Source organism: Sylvia atricapilla, chromosome 4 (assembly GCF_009819655.1).
Source record: "Sylvia atricapilla isolate bSylAtr1 chromosome 4, bSylAtr1.pri, whole genome shotgun sequence".
In the NCBI taxonomy this organism is placed as follows: Eukaryota; Metazoa; Chordata; class Aves; order Passeriformes; family Sylviidae; genus Sylvia; species Sylvia atricapilla.
The window spans coordinates 32,050,329-32,060,638 of NC_089143.1; the positions used below are offsets into that span (position 1 = coordinate 32,050,329).

The 10,310-nt window shown below is 57.8% G+C and overlaps 1 protein-coding gene across 1 annotated transcript; it reads right to left on the reverse strand.

Annotated features, from left to right (window-relative positions):
* Positions 1-2,288: 2,288 nt before the first annotated feature.
* On the reverse strand, positions 2,289-6,553 carry LOC136359932 (C-type lectin domain family 4 member F-like). Its single transcript, XM_066316816.1, has 7 exons — positions 6,499-6,553; positions 4,868-5,109; positions 3,993-4,073; positions 3,582-3,623; positions 3,218-3,369; positions 2,544-2,656; positions 2,289-2,460 (listed from the first exon to the last, which is right to left on the reverse strand). Exons 2-7 carry the CDS (start codon positions 5,055-5,057, stop codon positions 2,304-2,306), a joined length of 735 nt encoding a protein of 244 aa, XP_066172913.1. The 5' UTR covers positions 5,058-5,109; positions 6,499-6,553; the 3' UTR covers positions 2,289-2,303.
* Between the last annotated feature and the right edge of the window lie 3,757 nt (positions 6,554-10,310).

Here is a 10,310-nt window from a genome sequence, read left to right on the forward strand (position 1 = left end):
TCCTTTTAATTCCATTTTCCTCCCCTCCTTTTTACCTTTTAATTTCCTTTCTCCCATTTCCCCCCTTCTTTTAATTCTGTTTTCCTCGCCTTTCCCCTATTAAAGTTTCACTTTTTCCAAATCTCTTTTTCTCCTTTTAATCCCTTTTTACCCCTCCTTTTAATTCCATTTTCCTCCCCTCTTTTTACTTTTTTTTATTCCCTTCCCCCCATTTTTCCACCTATTAATTCTCTTTTCCCTCCCCTCTTTCCCCCCTTTTTATTCCCCTCTTTTTAATTCTCTTTCTCCCCTTTTTAATGTCCCTTTTTCCTTCACTTTCCCCCCTTTTTATTAAATTTTTGCCCCGGAAAATCCTTTACTATTATTATAATTATAGTTATTATTGTTATTATTTATTTGTTTGTTGGGGGTTTTGGTGTTTTTTTTCTTGAGGGTTTTTTGGGGATTTTTTTGGGATTTTTGAGGGTAAATTTTGAGGGTTAATTGAGATTTTTTTGGGGCAGTTGTTGATTTTTTTTAGGGAACTTTTGGGGTTTTTTGGGTTATTTGAGGGATTTTTTGTTTTATTTTTTTAGCTTTTTGTAAGTTCATTAAATGCGTTTTGGTTTTGGAGGGTTTTTTTGTGGGGCTTTGGGTGTTTTTTGGGTTTTTTTTGTCTTTTAGGGGGATTTGATTTTTGAGGTTTTTGGGGGAGTTATTTTGGGCGTTATTTGGGATATTTTTGGGGGGGTGTTGGGATTTTTTGGGGGAGTTTTGGGGTTTTTGTGGGGGAATTTTGGGGTTTTTTTGAGGGTTTTGGGGGTGTTGGGGTTTTTTTGGGGTTTTTTTCGGGGAACTTTTGGGATTTTTGTGGGGGAGATTTGGGATATTTTTAGGGGAAATTTAGGTTTTTTGGGGGGTTTATGGGGTTTTTTGAGGGCTTTTGGGGGTTATTTTGAGTGTTATTTGGGATTTTTTTGGGGAACTTTTGGGATTTTGGGGGAATTTTGTGGGTTTTTTGGGAGAATTTTTGGGGTTTTGGGAGGATTATTCTGGGCTTATTTGGGTGGAAATTTTTGGGTATTTTATGGGGTTTTTTGTATTTTGGGGGTTGGATTGGGTTTTGGGGGGCTGGGTTGTTTTGGGGGGTTATTTGAGCGTTATTTGGGGTTTTTATGGGGAACTTTTGGGGGTTTTGTGGGGGAGGTTTGGGATTTTTTTAGGGGGAATTTTGGAGGAGTTGTGAAGATTTGGGTTTTTTTGGGGGGTTATTTTTGGCTTATTTGGGTGGAGGGGGTTGGGTATTTTATGGCTTTGGTTTTTTATGTATTTTGGGTATTATTTGGGTTTGTTTAATTTTTGGGGGGTAGGAGGTTATTTGAGGATTATTTGGGGATTTTTTGGGTGTATTCTGGGCTATTTTGGGGGTTGTTTTGGGGGTTTTTTTTTTGCCTTTTCTATTATTTAAATCAATTTATTCTCTGCTCAGTAATTAGTTTGAGGGGGCATCCCCCAAAATGTCCCTTGGGGGGGTTGGAAAACCCCAAAATATCGGATGGGGGAAGATGGGACACTTTAATCAGGGACAGATTTGGGGTGGCAGCGGGATTTGGGACATTGGGGACACCTTGGATTGGGGGATCCCTGGATAAAGGGGGGGATCCCATTGGTTATGGGAGATGTTCCTCTTGGATAAGGGGGATGAGATCCCTAAATAGGGGAGGGATGATCCCATTGGTTTTGGGGTGCGGAGACCCCTGGGTAAGGGGCCTGATCCCACTGGATATGGGGGATGAGGTCCCTGGATATGGGGGATGAATTCCCTAAATAGGGAGGATGATCCCTTTGGAATGGGGAATGATCCCGCTGGTTTTGGGGGATGATTCTCTTGGATATGGGGCATGAGATCCCTGGATGGGGAGGATGATCCCTCTGGTTTTGAGGGGATGATCCCACTGGTTAAGAGGGATGAGATCTCTAAATAGGGGGGCATGATCCTCTTGGATAAGGGGGATGAGGTCCCTGGATATGAGGGGAGGGGATGAGATCCTTAAATAGGGGGGATGATCCCACTGGATAAGAGGGATGATCATCCCACTGTTTTGGGTTCTGAGCCCCCCTGGATCTGGGAATCCTCCCCCAGTGATTAGAGGGATCATCCCACTGTTTTGAGGGAATCTGAGCGCCCTGGATCCAGGAATCATCCTTCGGGATTAATGGGATCATCCTTTAGGATTAGCGGGACCACCCCACTATTATCAGACCCTCCCAATCCCCCCTAACCCCAGGCGCCCCTCCCTGGGCACGGCCCTCCGCGGTGACCCTCAGGGGACACTCAGGTCCCTCTGGCACACCCAGGGGAAGCTGAAGTTGCAGTTGTGGTCGTTCCAGAGCCCCGCGCCCACCGGGTGGATCTGGGCACAGCCCTCCCCGCCCCACTGCCCGTGGTCGGTGCCGTCCGGCTGCCCCGGAGCCCAGAAACTGCGGGAAAACGGGGGGACAGCGGTCAGCCGGAGAGGACAGCCGTGTCCCCAAGGGTCCCCAGGTGTCCCCGCCCCGCTCACCTGCCCTCCGGGGTGTAGGGGGTCCCGTCTGTCCAGCGCCAGGAGCCCCCCGGGCCCGTGGCCGCCAGCCCGATCCAGTAGGTGCCACCGCGGGCCTCGCGGGCCAAGTACGCCTGGGACACCGGGAAAGGTGAGGGGACACGGGAGGGGACATGGAATGGGATAGGGGACACGGGGACAGGGGAGGGGACATAGGAGGGAGCACGGGAGGGGAAAGCGAAACAGGTGGGATGGGGTGGGAAGGGGACAGGCAGGACAGGGAGTGGAAGAGGGGACACAGGGACAGGTGAGGGGACACAGGAGGGGACACATGTGAAGGGATGGAGACAAAGGGAACAGGTAGGATGGGGTGGGAAGGGGGGGACAGGTCAGGGGACACGGGAACAGGGGAGGGGACAGGTGAGGGGACTCGGGGGGACAGGTGGGGGGACACGGGAGGGGGCAGGAGAATGCTCAGGTAGGAGGAGGTGGGGGACAAAGGTTGGGGACGACCACGGGCAGGTGAAGGGGCACGGGACAGGGTTTGGGGACAGGAGCTGTGCCTGGGATTGGGGGACAGGCCAGCATTTGGGGAGAGGCCCATAGCGGTGCACAGGCAGACGCTGCTCAGCTGTGAGGGGACAGAGCAGGACAGGGACAGGCGTGGCCGTCCCCCGCGGTGTCCCCAGGCTCACCTGCTCCTCGGCGCTGGTGACAGAAGCCAGGTGCGCGTGTGTCACCGCGCAGGCGGCCTCGGCCGCGGCCCAGGGCTGCCGCTGACCCGAGAACAGGTAAATCTTGCCCCGGTGGTAGCGCCAACCCAGCGCCAGCGCCTGCAGCCACCGCCCTGCGCGGGGACACAGCGACACTGCTGTCACACCCCCTGTCACCTCCCCGAGCCCGGTACCCGACAGCCACCGCCCTGCGTGGGGACATCGCTGTCACACCCCCGTGTCACACCCCCGGTCACACCCTTCTGTCTCCGCCCTTGTCACCTCCCCCTGTCACTGCCTTTGTAACACGCCTGTCACCTCCATCGTCACGTCCCCTGTCACCCACCGAGCCGGTCCTGCCGCCGCTGTGCTGCTGAAGGGATGTCACCTGTAGGGGGACAAGGGGACAGGAGTTGGGGACAAGGATTGGGGACAGAATTTGGGGACAGGAGCTGGGAACAGAGTCTGGGGACATGGGACAAGGTTTGGGACAAGGGACAGGGACTGCAGATGAGGACAGGGACTGGGACAGGTTAGGGACACGGACTGTGGGCTGGGGACAAGATTTGGGGACACGCTCAGGGACTGTGGGCGGAGGACAGTTTGGAGACAAGGACTGTGTGCAGGATTTGGGGCCAGGACAGGATTTGGGGACGGGGGCTGTGCACGGGATTTGGGGACAGCGGGTGCAGAACGGGGGCTTCAGGCAGGGTCTGGGGACAGGTTGGGGACAAGGCCAGCGCCAGGGGTCCCTCACCATCGGAGTCGGGCCACAGGGGGTCGGTGGCCGCCGCCAGCTTGGCCCGCGCCGCTTGCAGCTCCCCCCGGCTCTGCACGTCTGGGGTAGGGACAGGGACGTGACAGGACCCCCGACCCAGCCCGGGGTCCCTGTCCCCAGCCCGGGGTCCCTGTCCCCAGCCCGGGGTCCCTGTCCCCTCCTGACCCCGTCCGAGGTCCCTGTACTCTGCCCGGGGTCCCTGTCCCCTCCAGTCTCCAGCCCGAGATCCCTGTCGCCTGCCCGGGATCCCAAACCCAGAGACCACCCCCTGGCCGTGCCCGGTGGCACGGGTGGGGACAGAGCCGGGACGGGACCCCCGACCCTGCCCGGGGTCCCTGTCCCCTCCCGTCCCCTATCCGGGCCCCCCCGACCTGCTCCGGCCCCCTGCCCACTCCCAGCCCCTTCCCAGTCCCCTCCCTGCTTCCAATCCCTCTCCAGCCCCACTCTGTCTCTCTCCCAGCCCCCTTCCCATTCCCAGTAGCGTTTCTCTTCCCTCCTCCTCATAAGCCCCCTCCCCATCCCACTCCCGACTCCCAGCCCTTGTGCAGCCCCTCCTCAAACCCCAGCCCCACTCCTGGCCCCTCTCCCACCCCCTGCGCACCCTCATCCCCTTTCCCAGCCCCTTTCTCACCCCCTGCGCACCCTCATCCCCACTCCCAGCCCCTTTTCCGACCCCTCCCCAACCTCTTCCAACCCCATTCCCAGTCCCTCTCCAATCTCTCCCCAAACCCCCGCCCCTTTCCCAGCCTTTTCCCAACCCTTTTCCCACTCCCAGCCCCTTTTCCAGCCTCTCTCTCACCCTTTCCCCACCCCTGTCCCCCCGCGCCGTCGCTGTCCCCTCTGTCCCCACTCACAGAGGATGCCCAGCGCCGCCGTGGCCGCCGCCAGCAGCAGCAGCGCGGCCGTGCCCAGCACCTGGCGACACGCGGGACACCGCCGGGACCGCGCCGCTGGCGGTGGCCGGGGCGGGCCGGGGTCCCCGCGGGGCCGGGGAGGCGGGTACCGGATCTCCAGGGTCTCGTACAGGTCGGGGCTCTCGGTCATGGTCCTTGGGGACACGCTGGGGACAGGGACGGTGCTGCGCCCGCTTCCTGCCCTGTTCCCGCCAGGGAACAGGAACCCCGTTGGTGCAACCCGCAGGGCGTCACGCGTGTCCCCACGGCCCCGGGGGACAGGCAGGGGATGGAGGGGCTGGGCTTTGTCCCTGTCTTTCCCCATCCTTGTCCCTGACTCCGTCCCTGTCTCTGTCCCTGATCCTTGTCCTTCACCCTGTCCCCGACTCTGTCCCTATCCTTGTCCCTATGTCCCTGATACTGTCACTGAACTTGTCTCTGTCCCTGACTTGTGCCCATCATTGTCCCTCACTGTTCCTGATCCTATCCCTGAACTTGTCCCTGTCCCCACTCTGGTCCCTGACTCTGTATTTGATCCTGACCCTGTCACTGGACTGGTCCCTGTCCCTCTGTAACTGTGTGTCCCCAACCCGGTCCCCATCCTTGTCCCTGACTCTCTCTGTCCTTGACCCTGTCACTGAACTTGTTGCTCTGTCCCTGATCCTGTCCTCCATCGTGTCCCCATCCCTGTCCCTGACTCTCTCTGTTCCTGTCCCTGATCTTGTTCCTGTCCTCAGTCCTGATCTTGTCACTGGACTGACCCGTGTCCCCGTGTCTGTCCTCACATTTGTCCCTGATCCTGTCTCCCATCCTGTCCCCCGTTCTTGTCCCTAACTCTGTCCCTGTCCTTTAAGCTTTCCCTGACCTCCCTGTCCCTGATCTTGTCCCTGTCCCCAGTCCTGATCCTGTCACTGGACAGGCCCATGTCCCCGTGTCTGTCCCCCTGTCTGTCCCCCATTCCTGTCCCTGACTCTGTCCCTGTCCCTTAACCTGTCCCGGACCTTGACCTTCCTGGTCCTTGACCCTGTCCCCATCCTTGTCCCTGTCACTGGACTTGTCCTTGTGTCCTGTCCCTGTATTCCTGTCCCCACAGTCCCACCCCAACCCCCTTTTTGACCCAAATTCTCTTCTCCCGCCCTTAGACCCCAAAATCCCAGAGAAACCCCCGAAATCCCTGTGGGATCCAACTCCCTCACCCCAAACCCCACCCTGGGGAGGGTCATTCCAGCTTCTCCTGGAGTCCCAGAATAGTTTGGGCCGGGAAGAGACCCCAAATCCCATCAACCCCATTCCCAGGTGGCTCCAAGCTTCCAGAGAAACCCAAATTCCTTGGAATTTTTGGGGGTTCTGGCTCCATCCTGCTCCTCTCTTTTCTTCCTTAAAGGAAGAAAAAAACCTTAAAAGAGTTGGGAATCCCTGGAATGAGCTCTGCCGAGGGAATCTTTGTGGCCACACCGATCCCATGGGAATTCCAGAACCATTAATCGACCAAACCTTTAATCGATCCCATAATCCCAAAACGATTTGGGTTTGGGGGAGAAAAAAAACCCCAAACCCACAATTTTAGGCTGGAACTCCCCGGATTTTTTTACCTTCTCACATGGAATTTCCCTTTCTGGGTCCTCGGGGTGGTGTTGGTGACACTCGGGGGGGGATGTTGGTGACACTCAGGGGGTGACTCAGGCCAGACGTTCCCCAGTATCCGGGACGGGGCCCCAGGAATGGGGAAGGAAACGGGAACTGCGTAAGCGGGTGACTCAGGAGGGGGAAGGGGTTTCTCTCGAGGGTCCCCAAAGCCACGGGGGGCTCTGGGTGTTCCCAGGGGGACCCCGGACCTCAAAGACTCCAGGATGGAGAGGTTTCGCCCAGTTTGGAGTGGCTGGATCCATTTTTGGGGTGACTAGATCCAGTTTGGGATGATCAGATCCAAATTTGGGGTGAATTTTCCCAGTTTGGGGTGAATTTTCCCAGTTTGGGGTGAATTTTCCCAGTTTGGAGTGACCAGATCCCGTTTGGAGTGTATTTATTCAGTTTTGGGGTGGCTGGACCCAGCTTGGGGTGGCTGGATCCGTTTATGGGGTGAATTTTCCCACTTTAGGTTGAATTTGCCCAGTTTTGGGCTGACCCGATCTAGTTTGGGGTGACCAGATCCAGTTTTTGGGTTTCCATACCCAGTTCTTGGGTGTCTGCTCCCAGTTTGGGGTAAATTTGTCCAGTTTGGGGCAGACTGGATCCAGTTTTGGGATTAATTTTCCCAGTTTTGGGGTGAATTTGCCTAGTTTGGAGTGGCTGGATCCATTTTTGGGGTGATCAGATCCAGTTTTTGGGTTTCCAAACCCAGTTCTTGAGTGTCTGTTCCCAGTTTGGGGAGAATTTATCCAGTTTCGGGGTGACTAGACCAATTTTGGGGTGACTGGATCCAGTTTTGGGATGAATTTTCCCAGTTTGGAGGGATATTTCCCAGTTTTGCGGTGTCAGTGCCCAGTTTAGGGTGAATTTATTCAGTTTTAGGGTGACTGGACCCAGTTTGAGATTGAATGGATCCAGTTTTTGGGGTTTCAGCGCCCAGACTGGGGTGAATTTGCCCAGTTTTGGGGTTCCCGTGCCCATTTCGAGGCTGTCAGTGCCCAGTTTTGGGGTGAATTCTCCCATTTTTGGGCTGACCGCTCCCGGCCTTTGGGATTTCTGTTCCCACTTTGGGGTTTTCGTGTCCATTTTTGGGGTCGCCCCCTTCCCGTCCCCTGCCCTCACCCGCTAGGTTCTGACGTCACAGTGGGAGTGACCACAACGTCACCATGTAGGCGTGGACGTGACGTCACCACACGCTCAGGGCGCCCCCTACCGGGCCACCCGGCCAATACCGGGATGTCCCCGCGATCCCGGGGAGGTGACAGCGGACCGGGGAGGGTGGCACAGTCCCCTCGCCCCACCGGGTCACCTCTGTCACCCCCCAGGAGGCGTTTGGTGGCTTTGGGGTGGCCCTGGGAATGTGGGGAATGAGCCCCCACCCCATTCCCGATGGGAAACCCGCGGGATGAAGCCGGTCCCCCACTGGTGACCCCAAATCCCTCCCTACAGCGCTATTTGGGGTCGCCTGGTGTCCCCCCCCCAGTCCCGCTGTCCCCATTTAGGGGACTTTTAGGGCGCAGATCCCAAAGGGGATCCCGCCTGGAATGGGAATGGGGACGGTCCTGGGGGATCAGAGTGGGGGGATGGACACTGGGACGGACACATGGACACAGGGATGGACAAATGGATGCTGGGATGGACACTGGGATGGAAAAATGGACAGATGAATGGATGGGCAAAGGGACAGTGGGATGGACACTGGGATGGGCAAAGGGACAGTGGGATGGACACTGGGATAGACAAAGGGACACTGGGATGGACGCTGGGATGGACGGACAAATGGATGCTGGGATGGATGGACACCAGGATGGATGAGATCATGGACACAGGGATGGACAGTGATGGACACTCAAGATGGACACTGGGATGGATGGGTATATGCACAGATGGATGCTGGGATGGATACCAGGGATGGACAAATGGATGGATGGGCACTGGGATGGACAAATAGCCACTGGGATGGATGATGGCATGGATGGGTGGACACTGGGATGGATGAATGGGTGGTAGGACACAGAGATGGGCACTGGGATGGACAGGGGGATGGATGAATGGATGGACACTGGGGTGGGCAGATGATGGAAGGAGGGAGGGATGGATGGACGGACAGCGGGATTGGACAAGGGTATGGAGAGATGGATGTTGGGAAGGGTAGGACTAGGAATGGATGGACACTGGAGTAGGTGGGTGGATGGACATGACAGATTGACGCTGTAATGCAGGGATGGACACTGGAGCAGATGGGCGCATAGATGGACAGATGGACATTGGGATGGACAGATGGACCCTGGAAGAGATGGGTGTATGGATGGATGGACAGATGGACACTGGGAGCGACAGAGGCACAAAAGGATGGACATTGGGATGGACGAATGGATGGTACAGGTGGACATTGAGATGGACAGGGTCATGGATGGAGGGGTGGACACTGGAACAGATGGGAGCATGGACGGATGGACATTGGGATGGACAGAGGCACGGAAGGATGGAGGGAGGGATGGATGGGTGAACAGATGGAAAGATGGACATAAGGATGGATGGATGGACATAAGGATGGTTAGATGGATATAAAGATGGATGGGGGCATGGACAGAAGGACACTGGGATGTATGAATGAACAATGGGATGGACAAATGGACGGACAGCAGGATGGACGAGATCATGCACAGTGGGATGGACAGATGGACCCTGGAACAGATGGGTGCATGGGGGGATGGACATTGGGACATTGGGATGGACAGAGGCATGAAAGGATGGATACAGGGATAGATGGATGGATGGATTATGGATGACGGGCAGATGGATGACGGATGGATGGACAGACACCAAGATGGATGAGATCACGGACATTAGGATGGACAGGGGCATGAACGCCCAAGACAGACACTGGGATGATTGGGGATGTGCACAGGTGGATGTTGAGATGGACACCAAGGATGGATAGACACTGGGATGGACAGAGGGACACTGGGGTGGACGGGGGCACGGACAGGTGGAACCCCTGGGACCTATTTGGGGTCACCTCTGGGGATTCAGAGGGGTGTCCCTGGGATACCCTGGGAGGGGTTTGGGGTCAAACCAGGGACACTTTGGAGCCGCTTTGTGCCACCCCTGGCACCCGTTTGGGGCCTCTCCAGGGTGTCCCTGGGGCTCTTTTGGGATGCGTCCAGAGCCTCTTTGGGGTCATCCCAGAGTGTCCCTGGACCTTGGTTGGGGTCCTCCCAGGATGTCTCGGGGGACGCATTGGGGTGATTTCCCGGGCCCCATCTGGGACTTCTTGAGGTCCTCCCCGCGGGCGCCTCGGTCTCTCCCGGGGGTCTCCCCTCGGGGTGCCCGGCGCCCCCCGCGCGGCGCGGGGAGGGACCGCTCCTCCCCGGAATGATGTCAGCCTGGCCGGCCGCGGCCCCCGCCTCCCCCGGCGGCTCCGGCCCTGCCTCCCCGGGGAGGCGGCGGCGGCGGCGGCGGCGATACCGGGATGGCCCGGGCCGGTGGCGGCGGGGCGGCGGCGGCGGCAGCGGGGCGGCGGCAGCGAGCGCTGCTGCTGCTCATGGTGCTGCTGCCCGAGCCGAGCCGCCGGAGCCGGGCCGGGGGGAGGAGGAGGAGGCGGAGGGGACAAGGCGGTGATGGCGTTCCCGGGACCCCCGGGCCGCCCCCCGGCCGCCCGTTGCTGCTGTTGCTGCCGCTGCCGCCGCCGCCGCTGCTGCCTCCGCCCCGCGCCGCCGCCGCCGCCCGCCCGGTAACGGAACGGAGCCTCCGCCCCCCCGGCCGGGCCCCC